At 40.3% G+C, this 17,098-nt stretch overlaps 1 protein-coding gene across 1 annotated transcript in view; it reads left to right on the top strand.

Moving 5' to 3' along the window:
- Positions 1–15,470, top strand: part of LOC126458323 (uncharacterized) — a 76,437-nt gene extending 60,967 nt beyond the window's left edge. Inside the window, exons 6-7 of the mRNA XM_050095277.1 lie at positions 3,958–4,186; positions 14,991–15,470. Of these exons, the coding sequence (XP_049951234.1) occupies positions 3,958–4,186; positions 14,991–15,280 (519 nt within the window). The 3' untranslated portion in view covers positions 15,281–15,470. The remainder of the gene's footprint in view (positions 1–3,957; positions 4,187–14,990) is intronic.
- The last annotated feature ends 1,628 nt before the right edge of the window (positions 15,471–17,098 follow it).

The following is a 17,098-nucleotide window of genomic DNA, read 5'->3' as shown; positions in this document are numbered from 1 at the left end:
CTTGAAGCAATGACCGTCAAGCCAAGTGAACATTGCAGTGACTAGGTGGCGCCTATGGGGAGAGCCTTTGACTGGGGTAGATGGCATAACGTCAGACACCTTACAGATGAAAAAATGAATTACACATATGCCAAATAGTGGCTGTGTAAAACTAGGCTGGCTCAATGACTCTTACGAAGAAAATTTGTTGCGTAGCCTTCCATTCCATAGAAATGGCTTTGGATGAGAGATGGATTATTCAACTTTACTCATTATTTAGAAGAGCAAATGATGATTCCTTTACAATATCAAAACTGCTGTCTTTTGTGGATGATGTCAAAGCTAAGTTTGGTGACATAACTGCCATGCAAAAAAAGTGCAGATTCTTATTGATTAAAGTAGCAACTTGAACATATTCTGAAGCACTCTAGGCCTGTACCAAATATCCCTGTTGCTTTTGTTTCTACACAAATCTACCTTTCACAGTGGTCTATTGCTCCAGTGTGATGAAGAGATCGACAAACCAGGAACTTCATGGTATTCATTTTGTGTGGCTCATACAGAGAAGGTCAAAGGAAAATTGTGTTGACACAGGTCCCTTCATGTTGGCAATTGAAGAACACATCTTAACAAAAACATCTCTACCCCTGAGGTTTTCCATTTTGGTCACATATAAACACTCTTGCTCTTCAGGATCCGTGTGTGGAAACTATGGCAGAACTCTATACAGTGAATGATCTTGTGAACAATCTGCATTGTGTGCAGACAGACTACACCATTTAGCTGCCAGGTCACATGTTTGAGTTAAAATTTGAAGCCTGGTGGGGGTGGGGGGAATTTTATATATATAAAAGGCTTCATCCAGTTGATGTTTTCACGAAGGGAGAGCAGGAGACCCTGTATTCTTCTCTGTTGGGGATGAAGTTCTCCCCCAAATGTCCTCCTATATTTTAACACTTGACCCACACACAAACAACAGTAGTTGTGAGTACGAGCATCGGAATGGTCTGATCGTCTTCTCACCCAGATATACAACTCAACAAACCCTTAAAAAAAGACTGCCTCGACCATAGTGTCACAACTTGAATCTTCTGCCAAAGTATAACTTTCTGTGGGCATAGATATTCCACCATTTGTACAGGAATTTTGGGAGGAAACAGACTTGATACAAGTGCCTTTCACTTTTGCTACCCCTAACAATCATACAGTGGAATTGTAACAGTTATTACCACTCCCTGTATGGACTAAAGCAGTTGATGCCCCTTTCCACCATCTGTGTTCCAGTGTAAAAATTTATGTTACTGGAGGATCCACTATCCTACTCTCCAAAATGATCACTTTTTAATAACAATTGGACTAATGTGATGATGGCTTCAGGAGTATTTGCACACTGGTACAATTGTCCACTTTTACTGAGCAATTATGACTAAACACCACACCTGAGAAGACTTATACTTCCCTTAGGTAGCATTATAGTCTATCAAGAGGTGGAAGAATTATTACAGCAATCACCCCTACCTCTCTCTTATAACCTTCCTCTGCTGAATACAGGGATGAAAATGCATTTAGTGCTGCATGTACCACCTATTCTTCAGTTGGTGCTCAGCAGCCAGTGTGTTACATTTATGATACAGTGACATGTACACATTGATATTTGCTATAGCAATTATTACCTAAATGTTTTAATCATACCCTGTTTGAGACCCACTTATTGTGGTAGTCCATACAAGAAGCTAATTGGGACACATGTTCCCCTGAAGTATGTGTCAATATCCCAAGAAAAAAATATTGACGATATAGTGCAAATGGCTCTGAGCACTATGGGACTTAACGTCTATGGTCATCAGTCCCCTAGAACTTAGAACTACTTAAACCTAACTAACCTAAGGACATCACACAACACCCAGTCATCACGAGGCAGAGAAAACCCCTGACCCCGCCGGGAATCGAACCCCGGCGTGGGAAGCGAGAACACTACCGCACGACCACGAGCTGCGGACGATATAGTGCAAGAAGTGATGAATGAAAGATACTGTTGCCACACCAACAGAAGTCAATGAATGCATGGGGGAATGTTTCATACCAGTCTTTTTGACACAGTCAAATTACTTGGTGTGTTCTGTGCCAGAATGGCAGCCTCAGAGCATTTTCATAGAGTTCTACTCATCATCAAATTTTAACAAAACACATTATTCCGTCTTTTAACATGATGCCCCTATTACAGACTGGGAATGTAACAGTGCACTAGCACAGTGGAATAATACATCCCTAGCCACAGGTATCTTACACAGCAAATGTTTCATCACCTTAGTGACTATAACCACAAAAGTATCCTGATAGAGTAAAACAAAATTTGCCAAGAGGAACTTTTCACCAAAAATTTGCTTTCCGTTCACCATTTCAATGCAGATTTCAGAGGTATAGCTTCAAATGTCTACCTTTTACACTTGGAGTCTGCGGACAGTGGGCGGTCTTAAAGGGAATCTACTAACTTTATTAAAGAATATTATCCTATCAACATTTCAGAGTTAGTTGGTACAACCCTTAGTAATCAAAGTGTACTGGAAAATGGGGTTCCACCCAGGGTTAACCTGGAATGCTGCCCTCTTCACATTTACCATAAGTGCAATAGTTACTGTTGCAGAAACAAATGTATTATTGGCTTTGTATGTTGATGACTTCAACTACAGTTCTATGTTACTATGCTTAGTGGAATGTTGGAATGTCATCTTCAAACTGCCATCCAGAAGACACTGGAAAAAGCTCAAAACCATGGGCCTCTGTTTTTCGCCTACTAAATCCCAGGTCATGAATTTTTGTAGAATTCAATCTACCCACACCTTGAATTATATCTGGATAACCAGTGGCTGGAAATAATTAACAACTTTTGCTTTTTAAGACTGTTTGATCATATTGTAATACTGTTATTGTGTGTAAAGCAGTTTAAAACAACTGTAGCCAGAAATTAAGCTTTGTGTGCTTCATTGGAAACCCTTCTTGGGGAGCAGCCTGACAAGTTCTAGTAAAATTTATACCATTTGTCAATTTAGCACGACTAGATTATGGACGATTCAATTGTGGATCAGGAGCCTCTTGCATATTAGGCCTACTAGACCCTGTGCATCATGGCAGAGTCTGCCTCCTGACCAGAGCTTTCTGCCGAGCCCTGCTGATAGACTACTTGTAGAAGCAGTTATTTCACCTTTAATGGTATGCTACCAATAATTCTAATTAAGCAGTTAAGATGAAGTGTAGACTAGAACATAACTGTTGCTCAATTTTTATCCAGAAATCCAACACCCACCTCTTTGTGGACCATTTGAAAATTGGAAGAAGAGAAGAGGATAGACTAGAAGACATGCATTGAAAGCTGTTTTTCCCTGTAATAACTCGCCCACCTACCTCAAAGATGGAACTTCTCGTGTTGTGTATTCCTCAATCTGTTGTATGAATGGATCTGCTATGTTGCGTCAAAGATCATCCAGACCCTAATATTCGTCAGTGTAGGTTTTATTCACTATAGGTTTTATTTCCTCTTTCATCAATGCACAACATGTAGTCTGATGTATACTGACAGATCAAAGGATGGTGAAAAAATGTGCTATGCATTTATTGCCAAAAAAAATTATGAACTTGCATTCCTTTCTCATAGTATGCAGTATCTACATGGTAGAATTAGTAGTAATACAGAAATCTCTCACAAATACAATTTAACCTGCTAGAAATATTCTGGACTCGTACTTTGTCTCCACCATTCTACAAATTTGATAATGATCTCTACAATACAGGAGCCACTTTGGTGTTCCAACTGACATCAAACTATGTAGGTAACTCGGTCAGTGATCTTGCTGATACATTAGCTAACCAAGTCCCCACAATTTGTGTGCTCAGTTACATGTTTTTTGCGTTTAGGAGATTCATGTGATGAACAACAGTAAAACCTTTCTCTTATACATTTTTTATTGGCTAATGTTACAGCAACAACTGGCAGCACGGCGAGTGGACTTATCATGTACTAATTGTGGTACCATGACAACTACTATATGGCGGCGCAACCCAGAAGGTGAAATGGTCTGCAATGCCTGTGGATTGTATTATAAGCTTCATGGAGTGAACAGGCCAGTTACGATGCGAAGAGATACAATACATACAAGGCGTCGAAGGCCAAAAGGGGACAAGAATTCTCCAAACCATCGCCATCGTTCCAGTGAGTATTTCATGATGTTTTTTGATTTTGTTATCTAAGAGGAAAATGAACATCCATTGTAACCTGCAGCACAATATTGAACAAGATGAATTATGCCATAATCCACATTTCAGAGACATGCCATGATTGATGTCAGTTCCCCCCGCCCCCATCCTCCCTCCGGCATGACAGTCTGTTCTTAGTTTGACCAGAAAGTGTGATTGCACTCTCAATAAATAAAAGGAAAGATAACCCATATTTCTGTTATAATGGACACTGCCTTCTGTACACTAATAATACAGCTTTTTTTTGTCCTCGTTCTACTTGATTTCTTTGCTGGGAAAGGAATTACTGGTTCAAGAAGTTTATAATCGATTTTTTTCTGTTTACGTTTGTTCTGACCTTTCCGAGAAAACCCATGCCAGGGTGGAATAAATGAGATACTTACGTTTAGTATTTGTTTCCATAAGACACACTCAGGGCTTAGAAAAAGAACAGCAAATAACTATATCTCCAACAACAATTGAAAAGCAGTGCTGGGCAACCCAAGATTAAAACATGACTCTCCTGCTTATTGACAGGATGTGCCATAACCAATTAGGTCATCTGAGTATGCTTACAGGACTGACTAAACCTAAATGTCACTGATAGTTTCTATCCCCACCCTCTTTTTTGTTGTTCTTTCAACTGGATTGATGCTGTGCTCCAACTTTTCCTAATTTGTGCTAACCCTTTCATTTATACATAACTGCCATATCCACTATCGTGTCAAACGAAATGGTGCAGTGTTAAAGATTAGAGACTCAAAACCCCATCCAGCTTTAGGTTTTTCACGATTTCCCTAAATCTTTGAGACAAATGCCTGGACTGTTCCTTCGAAAGGGTGCAGCTGACTTGCATCTCCATCTTTTCTCAGACTGAGCTTGTACTCCAACACTAAAGTTCTTGTTGTCAAAGGGACATTAAACCCAGATAATTCTTCCCTTACAACGTCCTGTATAACCTCAGTTTCCATATTCGAGTCTTTGTCTCCCCCTGTAATTTGTCCCCTCTACAGCTCCTTCTAGTATATACTTAATTATTCCTGGATTTCATGTCCGACGTCTATCTAACCTGCCACTTCTGGTAAGGATCTTCTATAGACCTATTTTCCAACATACTCCTTTCAATATTTCTTAATTTCATATTTTTTCAGTCCACTTAATTTTCAACAATCTTTGATAGCATGACATTTCATGTTTCCAGTTTTATCTTATCTGGATTTCTAATGATTCACATTTCACTTTTACCCAATGTTTTACTTGAGACATGCACTTTCAGGAACTTCTCTCTCTCATATCTGTATCAGTATTTGACACTAGTAGATCTCTTAAATAGAAGACAGCTTTACAATCTTGTTGCCTAGATAGGTTATTTGTACTTCTTCCACTATTGTATTGTTCCCACCAAGCGAGTCATTATTTTCTTTTCTACTACTATACATCACCTTCATCTTTATTTTGTTTATTCTTGATCTGTATTTTGTTGGAAATATTCTGTTCATTCCTAGCAACAAGTGTAAGTTTTCCTTATATTTGGCGATAAAGAATAATGTTGTGTGGGAACCTTAGCATCGGTGTGTGTTCCTGTTCTTCTTCCATTCCACTTCTGAAAACTTGTTTGGCATACATCATTAACATTTCGAAGCACCAGTTGTATAATAGTGGTGATAAGCTGCAGTCTTTCCTTTCACCCGTCTTAACACAGACTTGTCTTTCTTGACATTTCCACTTTTATTACTTCCACATTTGGCTTTTGTAGATCTTGTAAATTGTTCTTGTATCTGTGTACTCTAGCCCCTGTCTTCTAAGGCTTGTGAACATCTTTTTCATTTGACACTGTTGAAGGTGTCTTGGTTTTTCTTCACTTTGACTTGATTAATAAATGCTATGTTAGAAATAGTTCTCCTGTTAAATTTTCCATTCCTAAAACCAGTTCAGACAAATTGTCCACTCCAACTTAAATAACTTTGTCGTTCCTTCCTCTGCCACGGGTATGTCACTCTGAAGATCTCTTAACAACTCCTGTTGGCGTGTTTGGATTCAGCTCATTCAGTATTTTGTTAAATTCTGTGTTACTGAATCAACTACTTGTTTGTACATCAACTTTCTCTTCCCTTTATTATGTGTGCCTCGTAGATTAACATCTCTACATTTTACTTCATGGCTTGTCCATGGCTGGATTTTGCTGGCAGATTAAAACTGTGAGACCTTTTACTTGGTTGGCATTCCTGGCGAAAGGCTAGGTTCTGGGTTTGTGTCCCATTCCGACACACAGTTTTAATCAGTCAAAAGGTTTTGTAACTACAAACACTCTGCTGCAAAGGGGAAGACACAATCTCATCAATGGCTTCTCTGCCTCTACTTTTGCTATAGTTGTGATGACCTGTCATATTTTAACTATTGCTTTCTTTTTATGTTTATTCCTTTTTTATAGAACTGCTGTTGGCATTTTTACTAAGGCCATTGTCCATTGATTCAGATATTTTCTACTTTCTCATTTTGTCCTAAATTTTATGTATTCCGTTTCATTATGCACTTCTTTTACACCCTCTTCAATTTCAGCTTCCTGTTCGCCTCTGTCCATATTTGAGTATGTTTGCAGTCCAGCATATGATTTCCAAGTCTTCGTCTATGATGTAGTCCAACAACAATATGAAGAAGATAGATTGCTACTCGCCACATAGAGGAGGCGATGATTGGCAGATGGGTACATTGGAAAAACACTGCTAGATATTATTTACATGAAATGTATTTGCGGTTGTGAATATGGACAACCATCAGTTGTATAATGGAGTGACAATGAAAATTCATGCCAAACCAGGACTCAAACCATATTTCCCACTTACTGCGAGTGTTGCCTTACCGTTAAGCTGTCTGAGCATGACTCATGACCAGACCCAAATTTCTACATTTCATCAATCATGTGTCAACAACTCACACACGTGCATTCATTATGTATATTATTGTACAGGGGAGACATATTAATTGGAAGATGTTTGCCTGTAGTTGGTGGATAAATACAATATTGCTGTGCCTGTGCAGTTCAGGATTACAATGCGATATTCCTGCGGAAATGCGTGCATGTCCAAAGAAACAGACACTGTGGCGTCTACAAACATTATGAAATACAGGAAATGTATTCACAGTTGTGAACACAACAACCATCGACTGTGTAATGGCATGATGACAGTGAAAATTTGTACACGACTCTGATACGAACCCGGATTTACTGCTTGTTGTGAGTGGTCTCTTTACCATTAGACTATTGGAGCTTGACTCATGGCCAGGCCCAAACTTCCATATCGAACATCACAGGCACTGTAATATCGTGGATATTATTTAGGTTTTGGACTAAATCCTCCTCCAGATATATGTAGGTAAATCAAAACTTGCACACATTCACATTAGCACAACTCGTGTGCACATGGTCATGCTTGTCTCTGGGTGTTAAGGCTCCGTTGCATCTAAGGTGAGCATTGATTTTTTTTTGGGGGGGGGGGAGGGGGGGGGGTGCAGAAGAGGCTTGGGCAGGCAGGGGGAGGGATAGCAGGGTAAGGTGAGGGAAGATGGTAGTACTGCCTGTCAGAGTGTGCAGGGATGAGGTGGTGATGGTGTAGTGGGCTACTTGGTTACTAGGTGTAGTATCAGGGGATGTGGTGGTGGTGGTGGGGGGGGGGGGGGCAGCAAAAGGGAGAGGAGGGAAGTGAGGAAGGAGAAAGGTGTATACAGGTGCACTGGTGGGATGGAAGGTTTGTGTAGGGTTGGAATTAGAGCAAGGAAGGGGACAGGCAGCTGGAGGACAGACTAGCAAAGGTTGAGGCCAGGGGCTTACAGGAATAAAGGAAATGTTGCAAGGAAAGTTCCCACATAACCAGCTCAAAAAAGCTGGTGTTGGTGGGAAGAATCTAGGAGACGCAGTCTGTGAAGCAGTCGCCAAAGACAAGGACTTCGGGATGGCATTCTCAGCAACTGAATGGTCAGCTGTGTGTTGGCCACAAATTTGCATTGGTCATTAATACAGACCAACAGCATGTTAGTTTTAATGCCCACATTGAGTGTGGCACAGTTGTTGCAGCCAAGTTGCTAGATCACATGGCTGCTTTCACAGGTGGCACTGCCTTTTATGGGATAAGAGACACCTGTTACAGCACTGGAGAAGGTGGCTATGGGAGGATGTGTGGGACAGGTTTTGCATCCAGGTGTATTGCACAAATATGAGTCTATTGTGCAAATGTTGGGGAGCAGGGATGGAATGGGGACAGGCAAGGATATAGTGTAGGTTCAGTGGGTGGTGGGTTACCACAGTGGTAAGTGCGGGAAGGATATTCCTCATTTCAGGATACAGTAAGAGAGAGTCTAAAACTTGGCAGAGAATGTGATTCAGTTGCTCCAGTCGTGGTTGGTACTGAGACGCAAGAGGGGTGCTCCTTTGTTGTTGGACAGTGGGTATGTGGTGTACGGTAGGCTGGCTATTGAGAAGACAAGGTAGGGAAATCTCTTTCTAGGTAATGTGGGGAGGGCACTTTTGGTCTGTGAAGGTCTCAGTGAGACCCTTGGCATATTCAGTGTGTGTGTACTTGCCGCTACAGGTAGCCATGGGTGGCTAGCCTGTATATAAGGGACTTCTTGATTTGGGATGTGTGACAGCTGCTGAAGTGAAGGTTTTTTCAGTGGTTAGTAGATTTGATGTGGATGTATGTAGTGATGTATATGCCCTTGAGATGGAGGTGGACATTGAAGAAGGTGGCTTGTTATGGTGAGAAAGACCAGGTGACTTGAATGGGGCGAAAAGTGTTGAGGTTCTGGAGGAATGTGGATGGGATGTCCTCACCGTCGGTCCAGATCATGAAGATTTCGTCAGGTGTGGGGTTTGGGATTCTGAATGGTTAGGAAGGATTCCCTAGATGCCCATGAATAGGTTAGTGTAGGATGGTGTCCATTGCTGTATCAGATTTGTTTGTAGATAACGCCTTCAAAGGAGAAATAATTGTGGGTGATGATATAGTTTGTTGGCTGTGGTGACTAGGAAGGAGGTTGAAAGTTTGGAGTCAGTTGGGCATTGGGAAAGATAATAGTCTTCAGTAGATAGAAGGCTGTGAGCATTGGGAATGTCTGTGTAGAGTGGAGCAACAATGACACATGATAAGAAAGAAACAGGAGCTGTGGGGAGTCAGTGGAGGAAATGGTTAATGTATTGTTATAGGAGGGTAGGTTATGGGATTGGGCTACAGGTCATTGTCCACAAGGACAGATATTCTGCCTTTTGAGGCACAGTAAATGGCCACAATGGGGCATTCTAGTAGTTTAATTTCTGTGCTTAAGGAGGTAGGAGAGTGGGGAGTGTGTGGGGGGTCAGGAGATAGATACATTCAGGAGAGAATTTGTGGGATGGACATAAAGATTTGAGGAGGGGCTTGAGATCCTGCAGGATTTCTGGAATGGAGTCACTGTGGCAGGACTTGTACGATGGATGTATCTGACAGCTGGCATAGTCCGTTTGCCAGGTAATACTTTTGATTGATAGCTACAGCTGTGGAGCCCTTCTCGGCATGTATGTTATAAGGTTGGTATCAGTTTGTTGATTTTAGATGTGACATTGGTTTCCATGTTGAAGGAATTTGGGAATTGTGGTAGGACAAGGGTCTAAATTAGGAAATTCTGGGAAGTTAACGGGAGATGAGTAATGGCAATGGGAGTTAATGAGTGGATCTGGAGACAGTGGGAGTGCATCAAAGTTATATGGAGGTGTAAATTGAGTGAGGCAGAGTTGAGTGTCAGTTTTGGACTGAGTCACTTTGGTTGGGTTAGTGATAAAAAATTGTTTCCACTGTGATTACCAGGAGAGGTAGATACGGTCTTTAAGAAGCCCAGCAGGATTGAATTTTGGAATGGGTCAAATGGTAATGACTTTGAAAAGATCTGATACCCTTGAGACTGAGGCACTTTGAGGATAGGTTCATCACTTTGTTGAGCACCTGTAGTTTTTTTTAAGTTGTGGTGGTTAGAGTGAGTTCCCGAGGGTGTTGCAAATGCAGTATACCTCCAAGGTACTGTTTGCGGTTGTAAGAGAAGGCATAGGTGGTTTGATGGATTTGATCATTGATTAGTTTCCCACTGCGAGGTTAACAACTGAACTCCTGTCTGTATGTCCGCCATCTTTTGACTAAGCCATTTTTAGAATGGGGTGACTCCGTATGCCAGAAGGATTTGGCAACTATAGTTGATTATCTCCATTCAAAATCTGGAATTTAACTTGTGTCCGAAGACCGTTGGACCACTATTTACCCACATGATTGCAAAACCTGTTTGGGACTTCACTTTTAATGTACATACTTTATCAGATAGGGTCAGCAGCAATTGTAGATTGTTCACTATTGGAGCTGTTGCATGCAGGAAGGTGTTGTCGCTAGGTAATTCTAAGGAAATATAGAGTTGTATGGGCAGTATTTCCACTTGGGGTAGACCTACTTCATAGCAGCACCTCTTAAATATGGACAAGTGTGATATAAATATCCCTAGAAAAGAAAGAACTCAAGATTAATAATAAATACTGAAGCTTGCCACAATGTTCAAAGATATTGGGGTAATACATCTACATATGTACTGTGTAAACCACTGTGAGGTGCTGTGTGGTGGGTGCTCCCTATTGTACCACGTATTCAAGTCCCTTCCCTCTACACGGAGTGCGGGAATATTAGGTGTTTAAATGCCTTTCTGTTGGTTTCGCTACCCCTATGGGACAGTTTGCATCTGTTTTCAAATACATTTCAGTACCCCAATTCTGTGTTCCCTTGAACAGTCTTCTAAGATAGAGTGCACAAGCATTTTGTAAGCAGTCTTTTTTGCAGACTTACTGAATTTTCCCAGTATGCTACCAATGGACCATAGTCTGCCACCTGCTTTACCTACAGTTGTGCCCATGTGATTATTGTACATCTTCTCAGATTGTTACGCCCAGGTACTTGTAATAGTTGTCTCCCATTGGCATTGTGGTGATGAGATTCTCTGAATTTTATGATGTGCACAATTTTACCTTTTTCTACCATTTTAATGCAAGTTGTCAGTCTTTTCTCCACTTTCAAATCCTATCAAGATCGGACTAGATATTTGGACAGGCTTTTTTTCCCCCAGATGCTACTCCATTATAGATAACTGCATTACCTATAAGAAGTTTGAGGGTATTATTAATATTTTCTTCTAGGCTGATAGTACACTACATAACAGCAAGGGTCCCACAGCCAGATTTCCATTCTTCTGTAGATAATTTATGCCAGTATATTGCACTACGGCATATTAACCCTTTTACTGTGGTTGGCTTATGTAGAAGTCCGCTGCAATTGGGCCCTGCAGTTGCCGTCCAGCCTGCTCTGCATGTTTACCAATCTGTTAAACAAAATTGCTGTGGAAGCAATGTCTGTGGTGGTATCTACTGGGCTTTCTACATCTACATCTACATTGATACTCCGCAAGCCACCCAACGGTGTGTGGTGGAGGGCACTTTACGTGCCACTGTCATTACCTCCCTTTCCTGTTCCAGTCGCGTATGGTTCGCGGGAAGAACGACTGTCTGAAAGCCTCCGTGCGCGCTCTAATCTCTCTAATTTTACATTCGTGATCTCCTCGGGAGGTATAAGTAGGGGGAAGCAATATATTCGATACCTCATCCAGAAACGCACCCTCTTGAAACCTGGCGAGCAAGCTACACCGCGATGCAGAGCGCCTCTCTTGCAGAGTCTGCCACTTGAGTTTATTAAACATCTCCGTAACGCTATCACGGTTACCAAATAACCCGGTGACGAAACGCGCCGCTCTTCTTTGGATCTTCTCTATCTCTTCCGTCAGCCCGACCTGGTACGGATCCCACACTGATGAGCAATACTCAAGTATAGGTCGAACGAGTGTTTTGTAAGCCACCTCCTTTGTTGATGGACTACATTTTCTAAGCACTCTCCCAATGAATCTCAACCTGGTACCCGCCTTACCAACAATTAATTTTATATGATCATTCCACTTCAAATCGTTCCGTACGCACACTCCCAGATATTTTACAGAAGTAACTGCTACCAGTGTTTGTCCCGCTATCATATAATCATACAATAAAGGATCCTTCTTTCTATGTATTCGGAATACATTACATTTGTCTATGTTAAGGGTCAGTTGCCACTCCCTGCACCAAGTGCCTATCCGCTGCAGATCTTCCTGTATTTCGCTACAATTTTCTAATGCAGCAACTACTCTGTATACTACAGCATCATCCGCGAAAAGCCGCATGGAACTTCCGACACTATCTACTAGGTCATTTATATATATTGTGAAAAGCAATGGTCCCATAACACTCCCCTGTGGCACGCCAGAGGTTACTTTAACGTCTGTAGACGTCTCTCCATTGATAACAACATGCTGTGTTCTGTTTGCTAAAAACTCTTCAATCCAGCCACACAGCTGGTCTGATATTCCGTAGGCTCTTACTTTGTTTATCAGGCGACAGTGCGGAACTGTATCGAACGCCTTCCGGAAGTCAAGAAAAATAGCATCTACCTGGGAGCCTGTATCTAATATTTTCTGGGTCTCATGAACAAATAAGGCGAGTTGGGTCTCACACGATCGCTGTTTCCGGAATCCATGTTGATTCCTACATAGTAGATTCTGGGTTTCCAGAAATGACATGATACGCGAGCAAAAAACATGTTCTAAAATTCTACAAGATATCGACGTAAGAGATATAGGTCTATAGTTTTGCGCATCTGCTCGACGACCCTTCTTGAAGACTGGGACTATCTGTGCTCTTTTCCAATCATTTTCTGGTGTTCTGGATAGTTTTGTTTGGCAGTGTATTGTTACTTGGGCAGTCACTTAGCATTGTGGACATGCAAAGGATTTTGAGCTTCATTTAGCCATGCAGTGCGAGCAGAGGCACATTTTTTGTCAAAATACCCACTCTGTATTGCCTCCCGTCTCTGCTGTAGATGTTTTATTTTTGTGTAAGATTTTCTTTTGAAAACGAGCAAACTGTTTTACTCAGCCAAAGAAGCCTTGAAGGTGCTATTAGAGAGTGATTTCAAGGGCAGCAGTGAAAATTAATCTGATAGTGATTTATTCCATGACCAAGTGCATTGGCACAATAACCGACTGAGAAGTAAGCAACTGGGAACTGTTCAGTGGGCCCACCCGGTCAGCCGCACCTCCCATCATTAAAGGGTTAGGCAAATAGTTATGTTACTTTTATGCCTGTGCATAAATGCATGTGCCCTTTCTCTCTTGTATGCTTCTGAGTTAAATGCGTGACCAGTGTTTCCAGGTTTGCCATGGCAGAGACCAGTTCAGTTTGTTGTTTGAGATCAGAAGTTGTTCTGTGATTCTACAACAGATGTATATCAGTGGTACTGAATAGTAGTTTTGAGGATCAGTCTACTACCATTTTTGTAGACAAAGGTAACCTGTGCATTCTTCCATCTACTGGATGCAGTTCTTTATTTTAGGGATCTGTATTATATTGGTGTTAAAATAGGGGCTGACTTCAGTCAGAGAGATCTGTTAAAAGATCCTGCTGCAGTAGTTATTGAAGGCTTCATACATTGGCCTTATGATATCTGAACATGTTTCATTTAACATTTATTTATCTGTTGACCTATGCTTTGTTTTGTACCTATTGTGTAAGTCGCTCTTTCGTAACGGAGGCTACATACCATGGAGGGTCCATCCAATCATAATCATTGTTGCTGCAACTACCTCATGGTCACTGATACCATTTTCATTGTGGACGTCCTCAAAGAAATCGGGTATATTTGTTCCTGTAGATCTAATATGTTTCTGTTATGAGTTGGCTGCCGAACTATCTGCTTTAAGTAGTTTTAAAAGTAAACATTCCATCCTTTTTTTTTTTTTTTTTTTTTGCCTTTGCTGTACCCACCACTAATTAATTGCAACTATCTCAATGGTTTTTGGGTGATTAAAATCTTCTCCAGTATTGATAGTATGGTTGGGGAACATGTGTTCTAGTTACATCTAAGGCTGATGTATCTCAAATATAGATTTATGCACACTCTTAATACTGAGTGTTGCCCAAATAGCTAAGAAGGAATGTGAAATGGGAGGAATAATACATGAAACCAATACAGTGAAGGCAACTGGAAGACTTAGATTTTTTGGGGAGAATTCTGGAAAGTGATGTGCCTCTGTAAAGAAAACTGCATCCTAGATTTTTAATGAATTATCTGGAGTGCCCCAGTATTTAGAGTATGCACATGAAAGTATACCTATGACTTCAGAATTGCACTGCTAGGGTCTTAACAAGTCTGTACAGCCTGTACAAAATAGTCAGAAGAGTAATTTGATAAACAGTTTTTTGAAGAAAGACAAGCCTCTGTTGAAGCCCTGTGGGGGTGAATTTAAAGAGTGGCAATAAACAGTTCTGTTGTCTCTGTTGTCTATCTCTCATGTAGGGACCATGAGAATAAGATAAAAGTGTAGAGGCATGTGGATATCCATTTTTCCATCACTCTGTATGGGTTTGGACAGTAACAGAATGTTGTTAGGATTGGACAGTAACAGAATATTGTTAACTGTGGATAGTGTATAACTATCCACTGTTATTTTTTGCTCTCTCTCTCTCTCTCTCTCTCTCTCTCTCTCTGTGTGTGTGTGTGTGTGTGTGTGTGTGTGTGTGTGTGTGTGTGTGTGTGTGTGTGTTTTACCTCACATTAAAATTTGGAAATTGTTGTTGCTTTATTTTGTCTCTAGTTGAATTGTATTAGTATTTTTCTGTGAAATATAATGTTTTGCAGAAGCAGCCAATGGAAATATAGCTACAGAGGAGCCAGCAGACATGCTGGCAGCTTTACGTCGACAAATACAACCGCATCTAATGTTGGCGCTGCAGGCGGCGCCAGGACTTCCTCCACATTCGCAGGGACATCCTCCACATGGTCCTGCTTCGTTGTCAGTCATCAAGTCAGAGCAAGATTCTGCAACTGCTGGGGGCTCCGACAATGAATCTGAGGAACATGAGAGGTCAGGTGAAAATGACCTATCTGACCTCCCCCTTAATTTGGTGGCAACCAGCTTAGCTGATTGATAATTGAACAGAAAGTCACTGTAACACAGGGATAAACTCAGGTTCTGTTGCTTCAAGAGTAATACACAATATGCACTGGCACATACAAAATTAAAGAAAATGGCTTTGGAATATGCAGATGTTGTAAGAGATCAATTATTCTATTTTAAATAACAATACATAACAGTAATAATTATGCTCTACAAATGTATTATAATTTTTTAAACAATTTCATCATATTTGGTAATGATATGACATTCATATATTTCAGTATTGAAACCACGATTTCCTCACACTTATATGAAATTTAGATAACTGCAGTGAAATAATTTTCCATTGCTTAACGAAGAGCACAAATCTGAAGAATTATGGCAAGTTTCCTTTGTCCTGTGTGATCAGTTTCATTTTGTGAGAAAATCATTCTACAACAGAGAAATCACCAGTAATGTTTTCTATCACCTACTAGCTCAACATCCAGGAAGGTGCCCAACTGTTATTTTTCAAAAAGCTAAGTGTCCTACTGAAGACAAAGCTGTCATGTTGAAATGTGACAACAAAAATATACAAAAGCTCAATATGAGCAGCATGTGCATTTCTTTCCAGCTTTTATGGCTGAAGATAAACAGTAAACAACACTGCTGGTGCTGCTGAGTCCTGACTAAGATAGGGCCAGTGCAAATGTGAGAGGACAATGTTTGTGTGCAAAAATGTTGTTTTCACATTTTTTCTTAATTTCTACTACAGAAACAAAAACTGCAGTAAAATGTGAAAAATTTTAACCTGAAATCCCATATTTGTGAATTTTATTTTCTAATTCCTTGAAATTCATTTATTCACCTCACCTGTTGATACACTTTTGAAAACAAATTGGACTCCATAAATAATTACTTGCTGTCATTTTAAAAACTGGAAAATCAGTAGATGTTTGGTTTTACCCTGTCACATTCGTCACATTAGTTGTTCAAAAGTGTTTTGATGATGCTACTGAGGACATTTATCATTGAAATATAACAGAAACCATTTTGTTCATCGCAAGGCCAGTTGTCAGATGTACTTATTTCTGCAACCATTTCAACGACTCCAGAAAATACTTGTGTCTCAGTAAATTCTACAAATGTGCTAGCAGCACCTTAACAAACCCTCTGTGGCATTATTTTGGAAGTAACAAGACAGACAGATTTGCAGTGCTTATAGCAACATTTTAACTGTGGTTTCAAAGTAAAAATCTTTCATGGATAAAATACTGTCTAACATCAAAGACAAACTGTTTTCAAAAGTATTTGCAGAATATTTGTTATGCATTACTGTAGAGCAAAACTGTCGTATTGTAAGAAGTAAAATTTGAATTTAAAAGTGCCTGTGCAGAATGAAGCTGGTTTGATAGGAATTAGGTGGGTGCATAATCTGTATTTGATGTAAATTCTGCATTCATCTAATTTTCAGAAATATTTTGCTGTTTTGGATGGTTAAAGTTTGTGGATTTCATAACAGTGCACAAATACTGTGTAAGATTACATAGCTGTTGCTTTTGAAGTCTGTCTTCCCTGTGTTACAGTTGTATCCTCTTATTCTAAGTGGAAACTGTAAAAATGGCTTTGTTTCAAGTGGTAAAGTGTGCAGCAAGTTGGACAGTGAATTTTGTTGCCACAGCTGCCATTATTGTAATGCCATGGCTGTTCCCAAAGCAAGATAATTGTGTGAATTTAATTGTACTAATAAAATTTGCAGTATTTTTGTGGAGTATGAAAGATAGGTAGGGGTTGCTGTATGTGTCAACATTGTCTAACACCAAGTCGTATTGTAACAAACCACATATATATTTTCTAAATATATTCATTT

The sequence above is a fragment of the Schistocerca serialis genome, chromosome 2 (genome assembly GCF_023864345.2).
Source record: "Schistocerca serialis cubense isolate TAMUIC-IGC-003099 chromosome 2, iqSchSeri2.2, whole genome shotgun sequence".
NCBI classification, from domain to species: Eukaryota; Metazoa; Arthropoda; class Insecta; order Orthoptera; family Acrididae; genus Schistocerca; species Schistocerca serialis.
Note: the sequence above shows the minus strand (reverse complement) of the source record. Positions and strands in the feature narration are given on the sequence as shown.